The sequence below is a fragment of the Oryctolagus cuniculus genome, chromosome 12, assembly GCF_051225735.1.
Source record: "Oryctolagus cuniculus isolate XC-2025 breed Fujian yellow rabbit chromosome 12, ASM5122573v1, whole genome shotgun sequence".
NCBI lineage: Eukaryota > Metazoa > Chordata > Mammalia > Lagomorpha > Leporidae > Oryctolagus > Oryctolagus cuniculus.
Genome location: NC_142878.1, coordinates 64,225,191 through 64,251,130, shown reverse-complemented (window position 1 = coordinate 64,251,130; position 25,940 = coordinate 64,225,191). Strand labels below are relative to the sequence as shown.

At 55.9% G+C, this 25,940-nt stretch overlaps 1 protein-coding gene across 1 annotated transcript; it reads right to left on the bottom strand.

Annotated features, from left to right (window-relative positions):
- Positions 1–18,024: 18,024 nt before the first annotated feature.
- Positions 18,025–21,135, bottom strand: CHAC1 (ChaC glutathione specific gamma-glutamylcyclotransferase 1). The gene is made up of 3 exons (XM_002717785.6): positions 19,898–21,135; positions 19,530–19,565; positions 18,025–19,121 (listed from the first exon to the last, which is right to left on the bottom strand). Exons 1-3 carry the CDS (start codon positions 20,501–20,503, stop codon positions 18,720–18,722), a joined length of 1,044 nt encoding a protein of 347 aa, XP_002717831.3. The 5' UTR covers positions 20,504–21,135; the 3' UTR covers positions 18,025–18,719.
- Positions 21,136–25,940: the final 4,805 nt, after the last annotated feature.

The window sequence follows — 25,940 nt, the reverse complement described above, 5'->3', positions numbered from 1 at the left end:
CTTGGGCCCTGCACCCCATGGGAGACCAGGAGAAGCACCTGGCTCCTGCCATCGGATCAGCGCGGTGCGCCGGCGCCCGGCCGGCCAAGGCGGCCATTGGAGGGTGAACCAACGGCAAAGGAAGACCTTTCTCTCTGTCTCTCTCTCTCACTGTCCACTCTGCCTGTCAAAAAAATAAAATTAAAAAAAAAAAAAAAAAAAAAAAAAGTCTGCCTGCGAGGGAGGCCCTGAGGACCTGGGGTGATAGGAGCTTGGGCTATTTCATCCCTCGTGGGAATGTTTCCCCACCCCCACTCCCACCGCAGTTCACCACCCAGGAAGTGCTGTAGAGTGCCAGGTCCAGGCTATAGAGTTCCCAGTCCCGGGTGACAGCTCCTGTTGTAAGAGGAAGTGGACGGACATGGCTGAGGCCGCTTCCTGGTTGTTAAGGGACCTTGAGGAATCTGGGTGCCTCCCTTATCGCCAGGGCCCAGCCTCTTCCTTGCTGCAGGTCCAGGAACTTAGTGGGTTTCTCTTTCCACTTGGAAACTGCCACCTCCCACTCTCACTCCAGCTTCCCTCCTTAGGCAAGCTGCTTGGGAAAGGCATCCTAATTCTTTTTTTTTTTTTTTTTTTTTTTTTTGACAGGCAGAGTTAGACACGGAAAGGTCTTCCTTTTTCCCTTGGTTCAGCCCCCAAATGGCCACTACGGCCGGCGCACTATACCGATCTGAAGCCAGGAGCCAGGTGTTTCCCCCTGGTCTCCCATGCGGGTGCAGGGCCCAAAGACCTGGGCCATCCTCCACTGTACTCCCGGGCCACAGCAGAGAGCTGGACTGGAAGAGGAGCAACCGGGACTAGAACCCAGGGTGCTGGCACCGCAGGTGGAAGATTAGCCTAGTGAGCCACAGTGCTGGCCACTGCCAGAAAGGAGCACTGGGCCTTTTTAAATTAGGGGAGGGGGGCCTTGCTCCTGAGAACAAGCACACAGGATGTGAGGAGTTAACCTCAAAAAACACTTTGCAGTTCTCCCAGAGTCTCTTGCCTACAGCTCCTGACAACACTGGGGAGAAAAAACGAAGGGTCCTGAGTGGGAGGGTTCCTGACCTTTACCCCCCTCCTCTTAGGGAGCTCGGAGGTTCTTCCCAAAAGACAGGCTCCAGGAGCCCCTGCAGAACCGGCATCTCTGCTCTCTGCCTTTTGGGGTTTCTTTGTCCTGGGACCTAAAGCTCAAGAATGAATGTCTGGCCTAAGGGGGTTGGCATCTCGGGCTGACGTGGGCTGGGGATTGGACTACAGCAGCATCGAAGGGAGAGGGAAGCAGGAGCAGAGGTTCAGAACTGGGGAGACGGTGGGGAGTTTGCTGAGCTCTCCCAGCCCAGCTCATGGTGCCCCAAGAGCAGCTCTCGCTGGACATCCTGTGCCCTCCCATCAGCAGCACACAACCCCTACCCTCCCTACCCTGAGTAGCCCGTCCTGTGGCTGCCAGAGCAGAGGGCGCTCCCTTCCCTGTCCTAGGTGAGGGGTGCATGCTCTGTAGCCCTTGTTTTTAAGGTTTATTTATTTATTTGAAAGAGTTAGAGAGAGAAAGGGAGAGATCTTCCATCTGCTGGTTTACTCCTCAGATGGTAGCAAAGGCCAGGGGTGCGCCAAGCTTAAGCCAGGAGGCAGGAGTCTCTTCTGGATCTCCCACGTGGGTAGCAGGAACCCAGGCACTTGGGCCATCTTTCACTGCTTTTCCCTGGCAATTAGTAGGGAACTGGATGGGTAGTAGAGCAGCCCAGACAAACTAGCACCAAATGGGATGTTGGCGGTGGCTTTACCTGTTAATGCCACAATGCCGGCCCCATGCCTTGTCCCTTGAAGAGGTGGCACCACTGCTGGGGGGTGTCTAGGAGGGTGGGGCAGGGGGAGACGCCCCAGTGGATTTTCAGTGCAATTTGGTTTTGGTGATCTTGGCTTGTCATCAGCCCGGTAGATTTAGAAGGTACAGCATAAACTGTTGTCATGAATTTTTCTTATCTAAGTCTTTCAAAGAGCAACCATTTTAACCCCTATAAGCACCAGGATTTCTCTTGGCTAGAATTCTCTGGAAGGGGTTTTATAGATGTCACTACTTAATTAGAACATACCGAGCTCACCTTAACCTTTCCTGAGGGCTGGGGTCATGTAAGCATGTGCTGCTGCCAGGCCCACTGCATTTGCACAACACGAAATCGTGCCAACAGCTGCCCTGACACAGCGGAACATTGCCTGGCCTGGCCGCCACACTGGTTCTGCGCACTTACAAGGCAGTCCTTCCCCTCTTCTAATTTGCCTGTTCCCTATTCTTGGGGGTTAGGAAACAGTTCACCTAACTCAGATACTCCGAGCCAATGAACACCTCGTGGGGAGGGGTGGCGTGGGCCGGTGAAGAGGTGTCCTAGGAGTGAAGCTGCTGCGCACACCTCCCCTCGGGTGCCATGGGGCCAGGCTACACCCAGTACCTGAGTTCTGGGTAAGTAAAGCGTTCTAGCGAGGTGTGTTCCGGCTGGAAACGGTTCACTAAAGTTTTATTTTACTCTCCAGGTTCTACCCATCTGTTTCTCTGCCATCCATGCCTTGTCTTCACGTGCATGGTCAGTGCTGGTTTGCAGAAACATCTTAGAGGGAGAGGGAGTCTGGAGGGGGGACTGACCTGCTGTCTTGACACTTAAACCCTTGAGTGGCTCTCAGTACCTTGGCTCAGGTTCCATCAGGGAGCTCTTTAAACCCAAGGCCCCACCCAGCTGCTAAAGTGGCTGCTGCATTGTCATGGAAGAAGAGACCGGATTAGGATGGTCAGCTGCTGGTTTGGACACAACACCCCCATGGACAGTAGGCAAAAACATTTATTCCAGGTTTATTTTTTTAAGCACTACCTATGTACCAGGAACTGTGCACAATAGAAAATGCACTCATCGCACACATGCAAGTGGGTAATAATTATACGGAGAAACGCCCCACTGTATTGAGGTTCTGCAGAGACCAGTGAAGAACCAACAGGCTGTATAGTTAGAGCTGCACGAGAGGGGGCTTTCCTGGGGAATTGGCTCACTTGATGATGAAGCTGAGAAGTCCCTTGCTAGGCCACCAAAGTCCATAGTGTGGCTCAGTCTAAGACCGAAAGCCCGTGGTGATCCTCGGTCCTGAGCCCTGGAAGTCTGACATCCAAAGGCAGGACAACAGGGTCCCCTGCTCGACAAGAGACGCTACCTTTCCCCGGCCTTTCTGTTCTGTGCGCATCCGAGGCTCGTGGGTGAGGCCCACCCACAGGACGTGAGGGTGCGTCTTCACTACTCAGGGCCCTGTCTCTTACCCTGTCAGGTTGACACCTGCAATTAACCCGTCACATCAACAGTAATCCAAAACAAAGGCGATATGAAACATCCATGGAATTCTGACCTTTCCTGTCAGATCGGCTGAGATTCCTTTTTTAAGATTTATTTATTGGCCCGGCGCCGTGGCTCACTAGGCTAATCCTCCGCCTTGTGGCGCCAGCACACCAGGTTCTAGTCCCGGTCGGGGCGCCAGATTCTGTCCCAGTTGCCCCTCTTCCAGGCCAGCTCTCTGCTGTGGCCAGGGAGTGCAGTGGAGGATGGCCCAAGTGCTTGGGCCCTGCACCCCATGGGAGACCAGGAGAAGCACCTGGCTCCTGCCATCGGATCAGCACAGTGCGCCGGCCGTGGCGGCCACTGGAGGGTAAACCAGCGGCAAAGGAAGACCTTTCTCTCTGTCTCTCTCTCTCTCACTGTCCACTCTGCCTGTCAAAAATAAATAAAAATAAAATAAAAAAGATTTATTTATTTATTTGGAAGGCACAGTTTCCAAGAAAGAGGTAGAGACACAGATCTTAGGTTTACCGTTTCATTCCCCAAGTGGCTGCAGTGCTGGCGCTAGGCCAGGCGGAAGCCAGGAGCCCAGCACTCCATTCCGCATTCCGATTCCCCTCTCATGTATACCTCTCTCGTGTATGCTTCCTGCTGGTTTTGTTTCTCTGCAGTTTCCATGTGGGAGACCTGCGCTCAGCCCGGGCCAGCCTTTGCTGAGGCAGCCATTCGAGGGTTAACCTGTCATTGGGAGAGCTAGCCCTCCCTCTGTCTCTCAAAGGAAGCCAGCCACAGCAGGCATGTATGTGTTAAGTGATTATAAAGTATCCAGAACAGGCCACCCTCTAGAAACAGCAAATGGCATTCGTGGTTACCTCAACATGGGGACAGCTAAGTAGTATGGAATTTTTTGGAGCTAACAATAATATTCTAAAGTTGATAATGAGATAGTTGCACACTTCTGTGAATGTGTAGTGAAAGCCATTGAACAGTACATCTTAAAGAGTGAACTGCTCGATACATGATTTGTGGTCCCATAAAGTTAAGGAAAAAATGAACGTGCAGCCAAAAATGTAGGGGAAAAAATAGGTTGAGGGATGGGCCTTGTGGCCCAGGGGGTTAAGCCACCACTCAGGATGCCCACATATCAGAATGTGTGGGCCTGAGTCCCGCCTCTGCTTGCTATCCAGCTTCCTGCTAATGCTCACCCTGAGAGGCAGCAGATGATGGCTCAAGCCACCCACATGGGAGACCAAATGGAGTTCCAGGCTCCTGGTTTCAGTCTGACCAACCCCTGGCTGTTGTGGGCATTTGGGGAGTGAACCAGCAAATTAAGCTTCTCTTTTTCTGTTGCTCTGCTTTTCAAATAAACATAAGTAAGTGGCACAGCAGGTTAAAGCTCTGGCCTGCAGCATCGGCATCCCATATGGGCTCTGGTTCAAGTCCCAGCTGCTCCACTTCCGATCCAGCTCTCTGCTATGGTTTGGGAAAGCAGTAGAAGATTGGGCCAAGTCCTTGAGCCCCTGCACTCGCGTGGGAGACCCAGAAGAAGCTCCTGGCTCCTGGCTTCAGTTCAGCACAGCTCTGGCCATTGCAGCCATTTGGGGAGTGAACCAATGGAGGGAAGACCTCTCTGTCTCTCCCCAAATGACTGCAATGGCCAGAGCTGTGCTGAACTGAAGCCAGGAGCCAGGTGCTTCTTCCAGGTCTCCCACGCAGGTGCAGGGCCCAAGGCCTTGGCCCAATCTTCTACTGTTTTCCCAGACCATAGCAGAGAGCTGGACTGGAAGAGGAGCAACTGGGACTAGAACCGGCGCCCATATGGGATGCTGATGCGGCAGGCGGAGGATTAACCTAGTGCGCCACAGCACCAGCCCCTGAGTAAAATAAATCTTAAAAAAAAAAAAAAAAGATAAATATGTTGAACAACATGAAATTACTCTTTGGTCTTAAGGAGAGCTTCTGCAAATTGCTCACGTTTTAGGCTGCACATGCCCAGATCTCAGGATGTGAGTGTAAAGTGACAGAATCTGGGCTGGTGGTGTGACTCGGCAGTTTAAGGCACCACCTGTGATGCCAGCATCTGACAACAGGGTCCTGGCTGCTCTGCTTCTGATCCAGCTTTCTGCTAATGTGCCTGGGAAGGCAGCAGAAGATGGCCCGAGTGTGTGTGTACCTCTCTCCCTGTTGTTCTTTCAAATGGATTCATAAAGTAATTTTAAAAATAAAATGCAGCCTAAGGTCAGCAAGTGGCCCAGCAGTTAAGTCGCAGATGGAATGCTGGCGCCCCATGTCAGCATCCAGGCTACTGTTCCAATCCAACTTCCTGCTGATGTGCCCTCTGGGTGGCAGCAGTGATGGCCCAAGTTTTGGGCCCCGCCACCCACCTGGGAGACTCAGCGTGGCTCACGGGCCAGTCCCAGCTGTTCTGGGCATTTGGGAAGTGAACCAGTGTATGGAAGAACTCTCTTGTCTATCTCTCTGCCTTTCAAACAATATGAAAATAAATAAAAATTCTAAAACTAAAATGAAATCTGCCTCAGGGGTTAGGGAGGCGCCTGGTTTGTCTGCGTTTCTGGTATGTTCCTGCGTGGCGTGGGGCCTGCCGGCACAGAAAGAGCCCTGACCGAGCCTGCCCGGAGCTCCCCTCCTGACGGCCGAGTCTGCCCGTATTTCCTGTTTGGGTAAGGCCATTTGAGGTGGATTTTCTGTTACATGTAGTGTACAGGAAGAGTCTGTGGCAGCATGATTGAACCTAGCAAAGAAACTGGAGAACCCACATGCCTCACAACTTAGGATTGGCTAAGTATTTGTACACCCTGATGAGGGATTAGTGAGTGAACAACACAAATACTGGTCTAGAAAATTTGGAAAGTGGTCAGAAAATAATCGTGGGTGAAAAGTATAGCACAAGGTATGATCTGCTTTGTTTCCACTTAACTATATATGTTGGGATTTTTTAAGATTTTTTTTTTTTTTTTGACAGGCAGAGTGGACAGTGAGAGAGAGAGACAGAGAGAAAGGTCTTCCTTTGCCGTTGGTTCACCCTCCAATGGCCGCCACGGCCGGCACGCTGCGGCCGGCGCACCACGCTGATCCGATGGCAGGAGCCAGGTACTTATCCTGGTCTCCCATGGGGTGCAGGGCCCAAGCACTTGGGCCATCCTCCACTGCACTCCCTGGCCACAGCAGAGAGCTGGCCTGGAAGAGGGGCCACCGGGACAGAATCCAGTGCCCCGACCGGGATTAGAACTCGGTGTGCCGGCGCTGCAAGGCGGAGAATTAGCCTAGTGAGCCGCGGTGCCAGCCGGGATTTTTTAAGATTTATTTCATTTATTTGAAAGGCAGAATGACACAGAGAGAGGGAGGGAGATTTTTCTTCTGTTGGTTAATTCAAATGCCCACAGCAGCCAGAGTGGGGCCAGGCTGAAGCCAGGAGCCTAGAACTCCATCTCGGTCTCCCACATGGGTGGCAGGGGCCCAAGTACTTGGGTCATCACCAACTGCCTCCCAGGGTGTGCATTAGTAGGAAGCTAGATCAGAAGCAGAGCAGCTGCGATTTGAACCAGCGCCCATATGGGATGGCAGTGTTGCAGGCAGCCAGCTTAACCAGCTGCACCACAATGCTGGCCCCTGTAAGCGTTATTTTTAATTATTTGAGAGGCAAAAAGAGAGTGCCTACTCACTGGTTCACTCCCCAAAGCCAGGAGCTGGGAAATCAATCCAGGTCTCCCACGTGGGTGGCAGGGACCCAATTACTTGAGCCATCAACACTGCCTCCCACGATGCGATGCCCATTAGCAGGAAGCTGGAGTGAGGAGCCAGAAGCAAGTATGTAACTCACTCATTCCAGTATAGGACACAGCCAGCGACTTAACCTAAAGGCCCAACAGGCACCTGTTTGTGAGTTTTAGATACATAGTAAGAGGGAGGTCTAGAAGGAAACAAACTCTTCTGGATGGTGGATTACCACTGGCTTTTAAATGCTTTACAGCTGGGGGGCATTGCAGCACAGCAGGTTAAACCACCACCCTGTTGGAGTGCCGGTTCGAGTCCTGGCACCTGCTAATGCCTCCTGGGAGGCAGCAGATGATGGCTCAAGTGCTTGGGCCTCTGCCACCCAAGTGGGAGACGCGGATAGGGTTCCCGGCTCCTGGCTTCAGCCTGGCCTCACCCTGGCTGCTGTGGGCATCTGGGGAGTAAACCAGCCAAAGGAAGATCTGTCTCTCTGTAACAATGCCTTACAAATAACTAAAATAAATCTTGAGGGGAAAAATAAAGCTTGCTTACATGGAGTCTCTTTTATTTCAGTTCTGTTCATGTGGTCGCATGGTAACACCCTCGCCCTGCATGTTTTCAGGGGACTTCAGGGAAGCCATACTCCAGGCGAGAGAGTGACCCCACAGTGGCAATTTCCGGCACTATGGGGACATTTGGTAAGCAGGTGAGTCTTCCCCACGCATCAGATTAGCTGCTGGGTCCTTGCTGGGGTCTGCAGGGCTCGGCCTGGAGCCAGCTTCCCTCCAAGTGGATCAGGGAGCCCCTAAACGGTGCACCCCCCAAGTGTGCATGCTCAGCCTTGGAGGCTCAGTCTTTCCTGGGCCTCTTTTCTTGTGCCTGAGTCTTCTTCCGATCTGCATTTTACTGTGAGTTAATTATGAACGTGCACATTCACAGTGAGAAACGCCCCAAAGGGCGCAGGAGGAGGAGGCCTCTGCCGCGGCCTCCCCGCCCAGGAGGCAGCCTGTGCCGACAGTCCCCTGTGATTCCTCCCGACAGTCTTCCATGCTGGTCAGAGGGCACGGCTGCACTCACGCCGTACGTCTAACCGTGGTGCCCTCTTCCCGTGCTAACAGGGAAATGTGAAGAACGCAGTGTCAGCTCTGAGCGTCAGCAAGTGCTCACCATGGCAGGAGGCTGCACCACACGCTGTCAGGAGGGAGGGGCCGCTTTGCTGGGCGGCTGTGGGGCGCTGAGGGCTGACCCTGATTCCGGAAGCCCAAGATGCTCAGCACTGCTGCAGCTACTGATTGCACTGTAGCTTGGACCTAATTTGGCTGTTTGCTCCCTAGGGGTGTGGGGCTCCGGGGTCAGGAGGAGGCCCAGGGCCCAACCCAGAGGGATAAGCAGTGTGGTCCTTGGCCTGCGTGGCCCACAGGGGCTGGCTGTGTGGTCCAGCTCTGCAGAGGGGACATATTTAGCCGGGTCAGAGGCTGCTGGCTGTGTCATGACCTGGGAGGACTGTGCCGTTGGTAAACAAACTGGAGTGGCCTGGCTGAAACCAGCCCTGGACCTCCTGCGTCTCCCAGGCTTGCTGGCTGCAGGAGGGCCAGCCAGAGGCTCAGATGGAGGAGCCCCTGCTAGGCTCCGTGCTGGGCAGAGCAGCTTTGTCCCACTGCCACAGACGGTTTTTGCCACTGTTTCCTCTCTTGCCTCTCCTCTCCCTCCCTCCCTGACACGACAGCACTGGGGCAGCCTGGGAGGTGCTCCCTTCCTGTCCTGTTTCTGGGCCCGCTCTTCATTTTACATAGAGCAGAGGTCCAGGAAGTGCATTGCCAAGCAACTTGCCCTAGAATTTTCAGTGCCAGCTTGGGACACAGACAGGGACCTCAGGACGCCCAGCACAGTGCTGTCTCTGCATCTGGACAGGCGGGAGGCAGCTGGGTGGAGCTGTGGGGTCTGGGAGCAGGCAGTTACTGGGACCATCCCTCACCCCCAAACTCACTGCAGCTTTCTACCGCAGACCAAGCACTGGTGAATTGGGGATGAGGGGTGGTCCCAGTAACTGCCTGCTCCCAGACCCCACAGCTCCACCCAGCAGCCCACAGCAATGAGCACTCCCCCAGCTGCCTCCCGCCCGTCAGCCGTGGCTGCCTCTTGCAGCCTACATGATATGAGCACCTACTGTGTGCAGGCTCTGCCAGCATACATCAAGATGGCCTTGGTCCCCGCCCACAGTGCTCACGATCAGCTGGCGAGGCTGGCAAGAGTGGGGAGGAAGTGACAAGGACACAGGGGGACATTGGCACACGGGATAAATTGCCCTCGGGATGCTCACATCCCATAAAGTCCTGGTACTCTTCTGAACCAGCTTCCTGCTAACGTGCACCCTGGTAGGCAGCAGATGATGCCGCCACTTGGGAGACCTGCACTGAGTTCTGGGTTCCCGCTTCAGTCTCAGCCAGCCCTGGCTGTGGCGGGCATTTGGGGAGTGAAGCAGCGGATTGAAGATCTCTGCCTCTGTGTCTTTCTGCATCTCTCTGCCTTTTAAACAGAAAAGAAAAGAGAAAGTGGAAAGGAGAGAGAGTGTGTGTGCGTGCACGCGCGGCAGAGAGCAGGGAAGCATGGCCGGGCCCAGAGCAAACTTGTTGGTTGGGGTGGAGGAGGTTCAGGAAAGTCTTCCTGGAGATGATAGGTAAACTGAGCCCTGACACCCGAGTGACGGATTGGCCAGGCCAGAGGCCTGAGTCTCCCCACCACCACCACCGCCGTCAGGCAGAGCTCCTCCCATGCTGACAGGGGGAGAGACCAGGGGCAGCAGAGAGGCGCAAACACCCCTCCAGCTTAGAGCCTCCAATGGGGGACGTGCAAGCCTTGGCCTCTCACAGCCCCGGCCGCGAGAGAGCAAGCCCCATGGGTCCTCCCTTGTCCCTGGGGCTGGGTTCTGCCCATCAGCAGGCTGAATATTAGCCCGTGGAGGCGGGCACCCCCCGGTGGTGATGTGCGAGGTCTCAGGGCGGCTTTCCCTGCGAGAGGATGTGTGACGTTGCGGTCCGAAGGGTCATTTCCCACGGGAGCCTCATTTCCCGTAGGCCTCTGGGCTCCTCCTGCCCCCCCCCCCCGCGCGCGCTGCGTGTGTGGGTGTATAGTTTCTACCCCCGGGGGTGTGCGGTTGAATGGGCCAGGCCCACAAGCAAGCGGATCACAAGCGCATCTTGCGCCGGCACAGCGGAGCCAGCGGAGGGGGCAGGGCCGGAAGCAGCTGAGGCTGCACTGAGAGGCCAGGGGGATGAGAGGTGGGCGAAGCTGCTTGGGTGGGAAGGCAGTGGTGCCGTGAAGACGGCTGGAGGAGGGAGGAGAGCGCAGTAGTCGGGGCGACAGGGCAAAGGCAGGAGCCGGACCGCTCGGTGTCATCACGCGTGTCAGTGATCTCGGGAGATGGTGCGAGCAGGAGCGCAGTGCCCGCGGGCACAGCTGGGGACCGCGTAGATTCTGCCAGATCAGCAGAGCACGTAGGGGTGCGAGGAAGGCTCGGATGCTCGCCAGGGGCGCCGCTTCCTGCTGGGAGGGTGGTCCACGGAGCCGTCAGGGGAGGGGCAGGATCCAGCACGAGGCCAAGAGTGGGGTGTCCGGAGCGCCAGGCGGGGAGCAGGGGCACAAAGGGCGAGAGCGGGGGGGGGGGGGCAGCGTAGAGTCCCGGCCGCTGGCTGAGAGATGGTGGCACCGGGCAGGCCGGGTGACCTGGCGGAACCTTTAGGGTGTGTCGGGCTCTCCCCGTGCCCAAGGAAATGCCTGGGGCAGACCCCGAGGAAGGGCGGGCCTGGTGGGGACTCTCCACAGGCGGCAAGAGGAAGAGAGAGGAGAGCGGTCCCCGGCCACCTGCCCCGGCTGTGCGCCCTGGACTGGGGAGGAAGGCTTGCGGCCCTGCCAGTCAGGCTTTGGCCACGCCCCTCCGGCAGCCCTGCTCCGCCCCACTTCTCCACCGCTGCCTTGTCCAGTCCGGGGCGCTCGTCCGGGACGCGACGGTGAACCACGCCTGCCCTGGGCACCTGACCGTGGTGGGGAGGCTGGACTTTGCGCTACCCCTGCCACCGCTGCCACCCCTAACCTGGCCTTGTGCACCAAGGTTAGCCTCCACTGTAGGGCACGCGGACTCCCCTCAGAGCCAGCCCTGGGGGAGGCTGGTCTCCTCCACACCATCTCCCCTGACACCGCTACTCTTCTGGGGAACCGGGGGCGTCCCAGGCTCCTCCCGCGTCGCCGTCCCGGTGCCTGGCTGGCCTGCAGCCCTCCCTCGCCCCGCGCTCGCCTGCACGGGTGCTGCCACAGGCTGCCTGCGGCCCCAGCCACAACCCAAGGCCCCCTAAACGCGGAGCCTTGTCTCCTTTACAGAAGACAAAACGAACAAAAAACCCTGCAGGGGGAGGAAAAGCGCAGCACAAACAAAAACCCTCCTCCTGGCTCCTGGCTCCGGATCTGGATCAGCGCAGCTGCAGCTGTTGTGGCCATTTGGGGAGTGAACCAGCGGATGGAAGATCTCCCTCCCTCTCTCTCCCCCTCCCTCCCTCTCTCTCCCCCTCCCTCCCTCTCTCTCCCCCTCCCCCCTCTTTCTCCCTCCCTCTCTCTCCCTTCCTCCCTCTCTCTCTCTCTTTCAACTCTGACTTTCAAATAAATAAATAAATCTTAAAAAATAAAAAAAACCTCCACAATGAGCTCCGCTGCTCTGCACGTCCTCTGAGCTCTGACCCAACGCGGCTTTCAGCCACTGCCAACCCAGACATGGCGGGCTTCTGTCTCCCACAGCTGAAGGCCAAGGGCAGGTGGTTGTGGACTGATTAACTGGCAGCTGAATTCACTGATCCTTCCGCTGATTCTTGGTCCCTGGGTCTGTTAGTAAAATGGCACAGTCTTATCTGTGGCGCAGTCTACACCCTGACACCACCCTAGGCTCTAGCCCCTGCCGCCAAGGCTGGAAGCCAGGTGGCCACATGGCCCAGCCACCAGTGCCAGCCCCACCCCACCCTAATGGGATTCGCTGCTCCCACTTCCCTGCTTGTACCCTGGCAGTTTAACAGGACCTGCTCTTGAACACGTGTGTGTGGCTCGCTCTCTTCCTCTCCGTCTCCTGACCTCTGTCGCTCTCTCTTGTGCTCTCCTTCTTTTCCTCCTTCACCCCTTCCCTCCAGTCTGCCGTGTTTCCCCCAATAAGCTCTTTCCCTTACTCCGGTGCTTGGTGTGTTTTGTGGTGGCCTTACAGGGTCCCCGCTGACTGAAATTTCTTAATGCTGTTGTTTGTAAAATGGCACCGTCTTATCTGTGCCGCCATCTATGCCCCAGATGCCTTCTTAGGCCTTGGTCCCGTCGCCACGTGGCACAGTAGGCTTTGGTCCTAAACCTCATGGCCCAACGACCAGTGTCAGTTCCACTCCCACCCTAATAGGATTGGTTGCTCCTACTTCCCTGCCCGCCCCCTGACAAAGGGATATTAGGACCGGGTTCCCCCAGACGGCTCTCTCTTCCTTCTTTGCCCCTTCCCCCCAGTTGGTTGGGAATCCTTTCCCTACTCGAGTGTGCGGTGTGTTTTGTGGTGGTCTTACAGCTGTGGCCCAATGTTGGGCACCCCCTTTTTACTCTGCTTAAGACTCTTCCAACTAAAAAAGAAAACCCCAAAAATGCACTTTAAAAAAATGTTCCAGGGCCAGCACTGTGGTATAATGGGTAAAGCCACTGCCTGCAGCGCTGGCATCCCATATGGGCTCCAGTTCAAGTCCCAGCTGCTCCTCTTCCGATCCAGCTCTCTGCTATGGCCTAGGAAAGCAGTAGAAGATGGCCCAAGTCCTTGGGCTCCTGCACCCGCATGGGAGACCTGTTAGAAGCTCCTGGCTCCTGGCTTCGGATTGGCCTTGGTCTGGCCATTGCAGCCATTTGGGGAGTGAACCAGCGAATGGAAGACCTCTCTTCTGCTCCTGCCTTTCTGTAACTCTGCCTTTCAAATAAATTAATTAATCTTGAAAAAAAAAATGTTCAGGAGGTCTGTGAGGTCAAAGTTATTTTCACACTCAGACTAAGAGGCACGTGACAGTGCAGCAGGCTTCATGCAGGGCGCCTGAAGCTGCTAACACCGACGTGTGGCGGGCCTCTGACAACTCGGTGAAGCTGGCGCGCAGGACACCCGCATCCCGTATGGCAGGGAGCTCAAGTGCTGCCTCCACTTTCAGTTTTAGCTTCCTGCTAACGAACCCTGGCTGGGAGGCAGCAGGTGGTGGCTCAGGCACGTGGGTCCCTCCCACCAAGGTGGGAGACCCAGACTGAGTCCTGGGCTTCCCACTTTGGCCTGACCCAGACCCAGCTGTTTGTGAGCATTTGAGGGGTGAACCAGCAGACAAAGAAATCCTCTCTCTCTCTCTCTTCCTTTCCCAATCTCTGTCACTCAAATAAATGCAAATAAAATAATGAAACATTCTATTAAAAATATAAAACAATATCATCCTTCACTAAATTTGCTTTGGAAAATAAATTTTTTTCTTTAAAAGATGTTAACATGCAACAGGTTTACTGTTTTTATATATATTTAAAAATTTATTTATTTATTTATTTGAGAGGCAAGAGAGAGAGGTTCTTCCACCTGCTGGTTCACTCCCCAAATGGTCAAAATGGCTGGAGCTGGGCTGCTCCGAAGCCAGGAACCTGGAGCTTCCTCTGGGTCTCAGAACCAGTCAGGACTCGAATCAGCACCCACGTGGGGAGCCAGTGCTGCAGGCCGTGGCTTTAACCCACTGTATCACAGTAACAGCCCCAGGCCCCACATTTGTATTTTTTTTAACTAAGGAATAGGGGATGATGTGACGATGTTGTGACACGATTGGAGTGGCTGTTCAGGTCCCAAATGCTCTGCTTCTGGTCCAGTTCCCTGCTAATGTGCCTGGGAAGGCAGTGGAAGATGACCCAAGTGCTAGGGCCTGTGCCACCTATGTGGGAGACCCAAACGGAGTTCCTAGCTCATGGCTCGGCCTGGCCCAGCCCTGCCTATTGTGGGCATTTGGAGAGTGAACCAGTGGATGGAAGATCTTTCCTCTCTCTCCCTCTCTCTGATGATCTGCCTTCCAAATAAATTAAAATTTTTTTTTCAATAAAATAACGAATGTTTTAAACTTCTCAATTTCAGGGTTGGTGCTGTGGCATGGTAGCTTAAGCTGTCTGTGATGCCAGCATCCCACATGAGTCCCAGCTGCTCCACTTCCAATCCAGCTCCCTACTAATGCACCTTGGGGAGCACCTGGGCCCCTGCCACCAATGTGGGAGACCTGGATGGAGCTCCAGGCTCCTGGCTTGTGCCTGGCCCAGCACCAGGCATAGCGGCCATTTGGATAGTGAACCAGCGGATCATTCTCTCTCGCTCGCTCGCTCGCTCGCTCTCTCTCTCTCTCCCTCGCTCTCATTTCTCCCTCTCTGGCTCACTCAGCATTTCAAATACATAAATCTTAAAAAAAAAAAAAAAAAAAAAAAACACTTCTTCATTTCAGTGTCTAATACAGCAGGCGAAGGCCACCGTACCCCACATAAACAAAAGCTCTTGGGACCCCCAACAGTTTTCCCTGTGTAAAGGGCAACTGAGACCCCAGCCTCCCAGCTGCCCCCCTACAGCCAGATTTCCTGAGTGCTACCTGCTTCCTTCCCACCGGCTCCCCGGCCCTGCCCTGTGCTTCTCCACGCTGCTGTGGCGACCGCTGTCCCCCTGACGTGTGTGTGTCTCCTCCAGGGCAGACCGTCCACCCCTTCCCTCTCAGCCCTTTGTTCCCAAGCCCTCTCGGGCTTTGCCCACACCACCAGGCCAGGGCTCCTCGGGCAAGGCCTGGCCTGCTCTTCCTTTCCCCTCGAGGGCTTCCAGCACCCTCTCCCAGTGAATGGCTCCCGAGTATCTAACTGCAGCCCGGGCATCTCTCCTGAGTCCCACGCCAACACACCTCCCTCGCCCCTAACATCGCAGTGCTGCCCCTGCCCCTGCCCCAGGCCTCGACCTCAACCCAGGGCAGCCCCTGCCCTGTGCCCTTTCTGCTCTGTCTCACCACCAGGAGCCCTGCCATCCTGCCTGGACCCTCGCCCTCTGACTTCAGGATGTGGATTTTTTGGTTGTCATCCATGGCTCCCGGCTCTAAGGCAGGTCACAGAGACTCATCTTGAATGCTGTAATCCGCCTGGTGGGGTAGCAAAGACCCTCAATTGGAAGGGGTCCTGCCCCTTCCCTCCCCTGCCGCCCACTCTGCTGCCATTGACCATGCCCTTTCTGTCCATTCTCGCTCCTGCCTGTGCTGTGACTTTTCCATCAAAACCCCAAAGGACGTGGGCATGTAGCGAAGCAGTTACTGTCCTTGCTCGGGATGCCGGTATCTCGTATCTGAGTGCCTGGATTGAGTCCCGGTCGCTCGGCTTCCGATCCAGCTTCCTGCAGAATGCACTCCCCGAGAGGTCCTTGGCTTCCTGCCACCCGTGCGGGAGACCTGGATGGAGTTCCAGCCCTGGCAGCTGGGGAGTGAACTAGCACATAGAAGATCTTTCTCTCTCTACCTTTCAAATAAAATGAAAATAAATGAACAGGCCGGCGCCACGGCTAACTAGGCTAATCCTCCGCCTTGCAGCGCCAGCACACCGGATTCTAGTCCCGGTCAGGGCGCCGGATTCTGTCCCGGTTGCCCCTCTTCCAGGCCAGCTCTCTGCTGTGGCCCAGGAGTGCAGTGGAGGATGGCCCAAGTGCTTGGACCCTGCACCCCATGGGAGACCAGGATAAGTACCTGGCTCCTGCCATCGGATCAGTGCGGTGCGCCAGCCGCGGCGGCCATTGGAGGGTGAACCAACGGCAAAGGAAGACCTTTCTCTCTGTCTCTCTCTCTCACTGTCCACTCTGCCTGTCAAAAAAATAAAAAATAAAAAAAAAAAATAAAAAATTTTAAAGTGCTTCTTTAAGAAAAAAAAGGACAGTGTTTTCAGGTAGCAAAACACAAGCTTCCTGGAGGCAGCGTGGAAGCTCGACACCCCTCCCCCACCCCACGCACCTCCATGCTGTTCTTTACAATAAGGCAGCACACGTGTTTCCCTGAGTTCGTGAGCCACGAGAGCAAATCAGCCACACCTGAGGAGATCGTGGAACCCCGGGAGAACACGCTGGGGCTGGGGCCGGGGCTGGGGCCCGCACCTGAAGTGGGGGCAGTCTCTGGAACGGAGCCCTCAGCCCACAGGCTCTGATGCTGGGTCCAGGTAGTGGGGTCAGAACCACACTGAGTTAGGAACCCACACATCTGGTGTCAGCAGCGGTCTGCGAGGTGAGCGCAGGAGGAGGAACTGGGGCCGAGTTTGAGGGTCTGCACCTTCTCACCCGTTGGTCACCAAGTAAATCCCGCGGGCCTTACCTGCATGCTCCTGCCCCTTCTGCGGCCACAGCTTGGCTCAGGCCACCTTCCCCCTCCACCTGACAGCAGCCCGCAGTCCCTGCTCCCAATGCACTGGAGGCCGGCTGTGACCCAGGAGGAATGCCGCCTCCACGGCTCAGCACACCTGGCCAGCCCACCTGCCCTGCCCCCTGCCCCTCCCTCTGGGCCAGCTCCTCTGACCTTGCCTCCTCCCCCCACCGCAAGCACACGCAGTTCCCTGGCTCCCTGCTCCCCAAACATCCTTTTTTTCTGCTCCCTCTCCCAGAAAGCCCTCTGCCCCACTAGCAACCCTAGGGTCCTTTTCACAGTATAGGGTGCAACTCTCCCACTGGGCTTTGCCTACTGAACGGAGGAGGAGGGTTTCCCCACTGCTGGATCCCTGAGCCTAGAGTGGTGCCTGAACAAAGGGCTTGAAGCACGCCAGGCGTGGGCAGACGGCAAGCAGTCTGCCCCAGCCTCAGTCAACCCTCAGCAGAAAGCAGGGCTCTGAGCTGGCTGCCTGGCCCTGCCCCGGCCCAGAGGCCAGGGCCCAGCTGCCGCTCACCTCCTCCCGTTGCTCCTGACCAGGTTCCCAGAAGGATCTGGCTGGACTCCACATTCTTCCCATCAAGGGCCAAGACACAAGGCTGCCAAGATGGGCAGCCTCCCTGGGCACAACGGCGGCCCAGCCTGGTCAGAGCTGACCCTGCCGGGGACACCGGATGTGCAGCACGCAGCACACAGCCTGCCTCACGCATCAATCCACGGTGTGGTCCGCTCGGAGTCAACTGATGCCCAGAGGTCACCGGTCAGGGAGGGCAGGGGCTGGCTTGGACTTGGGCTCTTTGGCTGCTAAAGTCCTGTCCTCTTGATCCCACCCCCCTACAGGGCCAGGAGCTGAGTGGCAGGAAGGGGCCTCTTTCTGTTAAGGAATCCGAGTCAGGCTGAGGTCTGGGAGCTGTGATCTGCTGCCCTGGGGGCCAGGACAGGAGGTGGAGCACCCAGCACAGGTAGGAGGTGAGCGAGCAGCACCCTGGCGACTCATTCCAGGGTGGGTGAGGGTAACGGAGAAGGAACAGCTGACACTATGGCCCCAGGAGGCAACAGCATGAGCACTCAGAGCCTGGAATCAAGGGGACACTACCAGGTCCTCCAGGCCCTAGGTCCCTGCCATCTGCTGTCAGCATCGCCACTCCCTGCCTTAGCGGGAAGCCGGATCTAATCCCACTGTCAGGAAGCGGCCCCAGTGCTGGCGGAGGAAGACCTGGTCTTAGTTCCGAGCTCGCCAACTCCTCAGGGCAGCTGGGGAGGGTGAAACAGGGTCCCAGCCCCCCAGGCTGCCAAGCAGAGCTGCCCGAGCCGAGTTCTGCAACACGCAGAGAGCACTGTTTGCACGCACCAAAGGACATGAACTGTGTGGGTGGGAGAGGAACCTGCTCTCCCCAGGGAGAGGGATGGAGAGGAGGAAGGAGCCCCTTTCCTTTTAGGGGCCTTCCAGGGTTTCCCCACCTTGCTCACCCCATCCCCCACCAGCACCCCTCCCCGACCTAAAGCAAGCAGGGTATTCCAGCACAGCACAGATAATGGGAGATCTATTTATGAGTAGTTGCATGGGACAGACAAGAAGGTGCAGGGGCCTGGGGTGATGAGTCTCCCAGGAACAGACCAGACAGACAGGAAAGGCCCAGACAGACAGGCAGACAGGGGACAGAAATAAAACCAAATGGGTAAGAGGCCCCAGACCCAGTCTTAACGTTTGTGTCCAGGCATCAGATCCAGCTCTGCTCTGGGCACCTGGTGGATTAGCAGGGCTGGCGGGGGCCCCAGCCCTTGTCTGGCCCCCTCCGCTCACTCCCTGCTGCCCCTCATCCAGTGGGCTGGGAGCTTCGGCAGGGCTGGGGAATGGGTGGGCAGAGGATCAGGTTCTCAGGAGCTCCTGGGGAGGTGGAGGCCTGTGGGGTGTGGGGTTAGCAGCAGCACTGGGGGGAACCTGGTCAGGCACCAGGGGCCTGGGTGGGGCCACCGCTCAGCAGGACCCTTGTGTCCAGGGCAGGAACCCCATCCTGCCCACCGCACCAACATGGTGCAATAAGTAAAGCTTCAAGTAGTGAGTCAGTGTCCAGCAGCAGAGCCAGGCGGGCAGCCAGGCAGGTGTAGGAAGAGAAGCCCCCGGCTGCCCCCGTGTCTTCCCAGTGGGTTCTAGCTGTATCGAGTCCGATTTATGCACTGGAGTGGGGACCTGGCCCCGATGTCCACAGGGCTCAGGCACTCAGACCAGTGCCAGTGCCTGCTCGGTGGGGCAGAAGCAGGGCAGCATGGTGCCCACAGCGTCCACAATGGCTTCCAGGTGCTCGTCCTGCGCTTGAGGCCCGCAGAGCTGCATGAAGTCCGCCAGCCGCAGCAAGTACTCGAGGTTGTGGCCGGAGGAGCCTCGGCACGCCAGGATCTGCGTCGCGATGGCCTCCTCGGGAGCAGGGCCCAGGTAGCCAGGGTTCTGGGGGGTGGCCACGTAGGCCAATGCCTTGAGCGGCTGGTCGGGAGCGTCTTGGGGATAGAAGGTGACTTCCTTGGTGTCGTAGCCGCCAAGCACTGCCTCGCGCACGTTCAGGTATTTCAGGGCCTCTGTCACTTGCTCACCTCGTACCTGGTAAGCCACACCCCAAGTGCAGCCCTAGGAGAAAACAGGGACACCTGGGGTCAGTCTGGATTGCTCCTTGCTGGTCCTCAGCACCCTTGGGCCCCGCCCCAGGACTCTGCTCTCTGGAGGAGGGGGTGCCAGTGGCTCAGCTGCAATTCATCAGTCCCTATCTGGTGGTGCAGCCCCAAGGAGGGCAGGGTTGCTCCTCCAAGAGTGGTCCAGGAGCCCGTGGCAGCCCCTGTAAGGCTGTAGGAATGCTGCACCTCAGGCCCCACTCTAACCCTGCCCAGTTAAAATCTGCCTTGCAACGAGGCCTTTCAGGTGCTTCTCCTGAGCAGCTCCACCCTGCAGCCAAAGCCCACGGGCTCCGACCCGCCACCGCCACCGCCACCGCCACCCCCACGGCAGGCCCAAGATCCTCCTCTTCACTTGAGCACTTACCTCATGATCTTCAAGGAGGGTCACCACACGGCCAGGCTGGGGTGGAAAAAAAGAGATTTGGAGAAAGACAGGTCATAAGTCAGCTTTGCCATCAGTGCAAAGAACTCCTGCTAAACCCTGCTCCACCCTGCTGGCCTGGGCCTAGGCAGGCCCTCTCTGTGTGCCCTCAGAGTCCCAGGGCGCCATGCGAGGATCTGGGAGAAATCCCCGGACTGGAGCAGCAGTGGCCCAGACTGGCAGCCAGCACAACGATCCGATCAACGATCCACAGGTTCCTGATAGGCTTTGCACATTCCCCTCCTTCGGCCCAGAGGGCACGGCCGCCCGCCTCCCCGCCCCTCGCCCCTGGGGCACGGTCGGATGCTCACCATCTTGTCGCTGCCCCGATGGAAGGTGTCTCCCTGCCAGAAACGGCGGCTGTAGCCGCGCACGAAGCCCACGCGGCTGTCGCTGTAAGCAAAGTCGGGCCTCCACACCAGCGAGCCGTACCCGAAAATCCACAGAGCCTGGGGGTCGCCGTCCTCCCGGGGGGACGGCGCCGGAGACGGCGAGGGGGGCGGGGTGTTCGGGGCGGCAGACTCCTGCTTCATGGTGCCGGGCTCAGGGACGGGCCCGAGCGGCCTCCGGGGCTGGTCTCCGGCGCGGGCACGGAAGGACCGACGGACGCGCACACCTGGCCTGGCACCGTTCGGTCGCTCCAGCTGAGGGGACCCTACCGAGGCGCCCTTTAAACCCTCCGGCCGGAAAGCCCCGCCCCCCCGCTGCCAGCTGCCGCGGTGATTGGGGCGGGGCGAATCCCCCTTTGGCCAATCATCTTCGGGATTTGCTTCTCGGTTAACCGCGCCGCCCTCTAACTGGGTGACCGACCGGCCGGCCCCGGACCCAGCGCGCCCGCTGATTGGTGCGGCTCCTCCTCTGTGGCAAATCTGGCAGGAGTGATGCAAGGGCCGGGGAGGTTTCCCCAGCACCGGCATGCAGCAAGGGTGCCCCTGATTGCGTCAGCCGGCGGCGGGCACTGGCCGTCCTCGGACGCGGGCACCGGGCGTCTCCCTGGAAGTCTCTCTATGTCCACGGCCCAGTGGGCTCCTGGACAGGCGGGTCTCGGGCGGCATCTCCTCAGGCATGCCGCCAGTGCACCTGGCAGAGTCGGCCACCTCGGGCCGCGCGCACTCACCTCCGGGCCGCGGCGCGCCCAGGAGGCGCTCTCTGGGCAGCATCCCCTCCCGCCTCTGGGGCCCCGCCCGAGAGCACGCACCGCGGGGAAGCTGTCGGCTGCACCCTCCGCATTCCGCTCCGGTGCTTCACGCTGTTGGCTCGCGTGAGCGAATGGAGAAACTGAGTCACGGGGTCGGCAGAGGGTTCTGCAGAGGCTGGGGGACTGAGTCAGGCCGGGCCTCACGTGAGGGCTCCGCCCCTGGCCGGGCGCGTTGGGGAATTGCCGGCGGCCTTGCCCCGAGGCAGTGCGTTCAGTTCTTCCTGCACTTGGCAGCGATGGTTAATCCTGAGAGCAGTGGGCGAGGAGGGCCCCAGGGAGACCCCCAGGGAGCCGGGGGCAGCCGCAGGCCTCCTCCGTTGGCTCCCGGCGCCTGGCGTCGCTGCCTCTTGTCCCATGAGCGCGCCCCTGAGGCGGCAGAAGGCCTTCCCCTGGAGGAACTGACCCCTGGCAGGGGAAATGGGCAGCGATTCGGATGAGATATTACCCATTATCTGCACACCTCGCATATTCATTCCAGAGGCTTCTGAGACGCGTTCCCCGGTGGGAATGTGGCCCAGCGGAGCGTGAAACCATTTCTTTAAAAACAAGAAACAGATTGTGCCTTAGCATCGGTAAGAAATATTCTGGGGGCCGGCGCTGTGGCATAGTGGGTAAAGCCGCCAGCATCTCTTAGGGGCACTGGTTCGAGTCCCCCGCTGCTTCACTTCCCAGCCAGCTCCCTGCTGATGCGCCTGGGAAAGCAGTGGAGGATGGCCCAAGTGCTTGGGCCCCTGCACCCATGTAGGAGACCCCGATGAAGCTCCTGGCTGCTGGCTTTGACCTGGCCCAGCCTTGGCTGTTACTGCTGTTAGTAAAATGGTGTAGTCTTATCTATGGCGCAGTCTACTCCCGGACACCACCCTAGTCTCTAGCCCCCACCGCCATTGCTGGAAGCCAGGTGGCCATATGGCACAACCACCAATGTCAGCCCCACCCCCATCCTAATGGGATTCGATGCTCCTACTTCTCTCTCTCTCTCTCCCTCCCTCTCCCTCCCCCTCTCCCTCTCCCTCTCTCTCCCCTCTCTCTCTCTCCCCTCTCTCCCCTCTCTCTCCTCTCTGACTCCTGACTCCCTTACTCCGGTGTTTGGTGTATTTTGTGGCGGCCTTACAGCTGCTATTTGGAGAGTGAATGGTGGATGGGGGAATCTCTCTGTCTCTCTCTCACTTCCAAAATAAATTAATTAATTTTAAAAAGAAAGAATTTGGAAGAGTACACCCAATCTGTTGTTACCATTGGAGGGCTCGGCATTAAAATGTTTGTGGAAAAGTTTGGATTTCTTTTTACAAACAGCATGAATTACTTTCTCAACTGGAAAAAATTGACAGGCAGAAGGGTATTCTGTGTCACTTCTTTCTCCTCCCCTTTGCCTCCATTCCCCATGCCTGATCTCCCCTCCCTCAGTCCTGTCCCCTGGGTCCAGTTTCTTCAGGAAAATGTCTTCTTGTCCACTCAGCCACCTGTAGGTCCCAGGCAGCAGGTGGGAAACTGGGACCAACACATTGCCAGGAGGATCTGAATTGGCACAAACACCCCTTTGAGAAAGCACCTTGGTGATTCAAATCAAGAATCATAAAACGTCCCTGCCCTTTGACCCGATCCTTCCACTCCAGGAAATTATTCAAAATATGAGAAAAGCCATATGCCTGAAGATCTTCAAGGCATTGTTATTTACGATAGCCCCCCCCCAAAAAAAAAAAACACAAAAAACCAAGAATGAGTACCTAAATATCCAAAATAGCCGCATGTTTATGAAAATGATGGTTAATTCACATGATGCAGACTCACACACACAAACACAGAAAACAACAGAAATATCCAGAACTAGATGGTAACATACATTTGATGTAGTCCATTAAATCTGTGCAGCCACTTGAAAAACATTGTGTTTGCTTATACTTACTGAAGTGGAAACATATTTATGATGTATAATTACGTGAAAAAAGTAAGTTATAAAGTAACCCAATGCCTTTTTTTTAATTTAAAAAGTCCATATGTGTTTATTTGCACACGAAAAATCTAATTTATTGAAATACTCAGTGATAACCTTTGACTCAGAATTACATGAGATTTACACTTTTAAAAAATGTCCATTTCAATTGGAATTTTAAAAAGAGAACGTGAGGTATTTCTGTATTTAAAAAGAAAATTATTTCTCTTTAGTTTAAAAGTTTAAAGTAAAAACCCATTATGAAAACTATGTTATATAAATGTCTATGGCTGCATTGCAAGGTAGAAATTCAAAATATGAACTATAATTTGCACCATGATTGAAATTGTTAAAAACAACAAGAAATCCTTGAGGAAAAAAAAATGGGGGTGGGGGCACCAAATATTTGGTGATGGGTATTTTGTGATCATGGTGATTCTTTTTCCTAATTTCCAAGTTTTACAAAATGCAAATTTTTTTTTGAGTGGCAGAGAGATAGAAAGTGAAAAAGATAGCTCCCATCTGCCGGCTCACTCCCCAAATGCCCACAACAGAGGGGTTGGGAGCGAAGTTGAAGATGGGAACTCAATCCAGGTCTCCCATGTGGGTGACAGGAACCCAACTACTTGAGCCATCACCTGCTGCCTCCCAGGGTCTACATTGACAGGAAACTGAAGTCAAGGGCCAGAACCGTGTCTTGAACCCAGGCACTCGGGTATGGGATGCGGGCATCCTAACCTGTTTCTTAACTGCAAGACCAAACGGCCACCCTTGAAATGCAATCTTTAAGTAAGAAAAAGTTAAAGCTACTTTTAAAAATTTAGTGGTTTTCTGATGGGTGAGGGGTGGCCAGCCTATCTGCATCACCTGGGCACCCCCTCTGAGACCTCCTCCCTCCTGCACGAAGCCTGGAGTGGAACTCCTGTCCCCATGTCTTGCTCCGGGCAGAGTTCAGTATGTCCTCTTCTGTGCTCCCACAGTGACTTAGGTCACTGTTTAATTAGCCATTCTTCCACCCGGTGAGTGTCACGGAAACTACCATTTACGGAATTCTCACCGTGTGCCAAGCAATTTGCTAAACACTTTTACATACATTCCCACTAGAAAATTCTCCGCCACTTTGTGAGGGAAATGCCTGTTCACAGAGAAGCAAGCAGGAGAGTTAGGTAGCCCCCCCATGGTGACAGGGCATCCTGCAGGGGAGCCCGCCTCCAAGAGGACCTCCTGCCTGACATCCTGCCTCCTGCTCACTCACCTCCCAGCCCCTGGGAGCAGCACTCGTCTTCAAAAGCCCAGAGAGGCCAACACGGTGCCAGGCCATCAAAGGTTGCCAGGCTGTGGGTAAAAGAAGGGAAACTCTTACTTGGTCTTACTTATAAAAGACCAAGGCTATGTCTCATGTCCTGTATGACACAGGCTCAACCTTGACCTTCTCAAAATAGGAATCTCCATAAAAGTTAGCCAAAGGGATCTTAAACATCTTCCTGTTCCCATTCCTTGCCAACAACATCTGTCTCTTGTCCCCCCACCCCCGCGTGTCACTCGGGCCCCTGAAGCACCTCCTCAGCTGGTTCCTTAATCAGCCCAGCAACAGAGTCATCATCTTCCCTTCTCAAGTTCGCTCTGGGAGAGGCTGCTGGTGTCAGGCCCCCAGAGGTACCAGCTCAGGAGTGGTGATGAGCCCAAGGCCACCACCACTTTGCAGAGTCACACCTGGTGTGCACCTGCTGTGCACGTGATGTGCACGTGGCAGCTTCCTTTTTTGGACCTTTCCCAAATTAATCTTTCCTTCAGGCACTCATTTCCTTCTCACTTCTCATTCCAGACCCTGCCATCAACTCCCGGCCTCAGCGAGTATCATTAGCTTCCACAAGGACAGAGTGTCCTTCTGGAGGGAGCGAGTTATGCTAGGTTCATGTGTCAAGTGAGGAAGTAGTTTCACAAAGCTGCTGATTCCAGGAGGATGAAAAACCTTCCCCAACACGGACTGGAAGTTCACTTTGCTCGTATTTGATCCAGCTCTACCATATACCAGCTAGGGGACCCTTGACACATGGTCTCTGACCCTCAGTTTTCTCAACTGTGAGATGGGAGAATAATGGTAACAGAATCTGCCCTGTAGGGTCTGACAAGAATTAAAAGAGGGAACACCTTAGCTAGTATCTGGCACGTGGGAACATGCACTAAATGTGGACTCTTTACTATTTTTTTTTATTTTTTTATTTATTTATTTTTTTTTTTGGACAGGCAGAGTGGACAGTGAGAGAGACAGACAGAGAGAAAGGTCTTCCTTTGCTGTTGGTTCACCCTCCAATGGCCGCCGCGGTCGGCGCGCTGCGGCCGGCGCACCGCGCTGATCCGATGGCAGGAGCCAGGAGCCAGGTGCTTTTCCTGGTCTCCCATGGGGTGCAGGGCCCAAGCACCTGGGCCATCCTCCACTGCACTCCCTGGCCACAGCAGAGGGCTGGCCTGGAAGAGGGGCAACCGGGACAGAATCCGGCGCCCCGACCGGGACTAGAACCCGGTGTGCCGGCGCCACTAGGCGGAGGATTAGCCTAGTGAGCCGCGGCGCTGGCTCTTTACTATTTTTGTTTCAGGCTTTTCACTTTCTATTTTCACCCAGGACAAAGCCATAGTCTACCTCTCAGTCTGACACAACCCAGAGGAATTGAGTGGGTCAGAAAAGGGATCAGGGCTAGCATCTTCTTTTGTTTTTTAATTTTTTAATAAAGATTTTATTTATTTGTTTGAAAAGCAGAGTTACAGAGAGAGGGGGGAAGACAGAGACAGATCCTCCATTTGCTGGCTGAGTCCCCAAATGGCCACAATGGCCTGGGCTGGGCCAGGCTGAAACCAGGAGCTGGGACTCCATCCAGGTCTCCCACATGGGTGGCAGGGGCCCAAGTACTCGGGCCGTTCTCCACTTCCTTCCCAGGAGCATTGGCAGAGAGCTGGATTGGAACTGGAGCAGCCAGGACTACAGGATGCTGGTATTGCAGGCAGTGGCTTAACCTGCTGTGCCACATGACCCACCCAAGGAGGATTTTCTCTAAAGACAGAATGGGTAATGGCCTGCCCCAAGAAAGCTATCAATAGGACAATGGCTTTAGCAAAGAGAGATATTGTGGGGGTATGGGGTGGAGTGCTAAATAACCCACAGCGTGTAAGGGACCACCGCTCCCACAGACCACCAAGAACAGCGTGTCCTCAGGCTTGTGGCCCAGAT

What these genes read in the sequence shown, in the direction of transcription:
- CHAC1 (XM_002717785.6), bottom strand. Translation starts at nt 20,503, where the DNA reads ATGCCGGTGCTGGGGAAACCTCCCCGGCCCTTGCATCACTCCTGCCAG. An exon ending in ATCGGGGCAGCGACAAGATG is followed by an intron (nt 19,566 to 19,897) that starts GTGAGCATCCGA and finishes TTTCCACCCCAG; the next exon opens with CCTGGCCGTGTGGTGACCCT. An exon ending in CCCTCCTTGAAGATCATGAG is followed by an intron (nt 19,122 to 19,529) that starts GTAAGTGCTCAA and finishes GTTTTCTCCTAG; the next exon opens with GGCTGCACTTGGGGTGTGGC.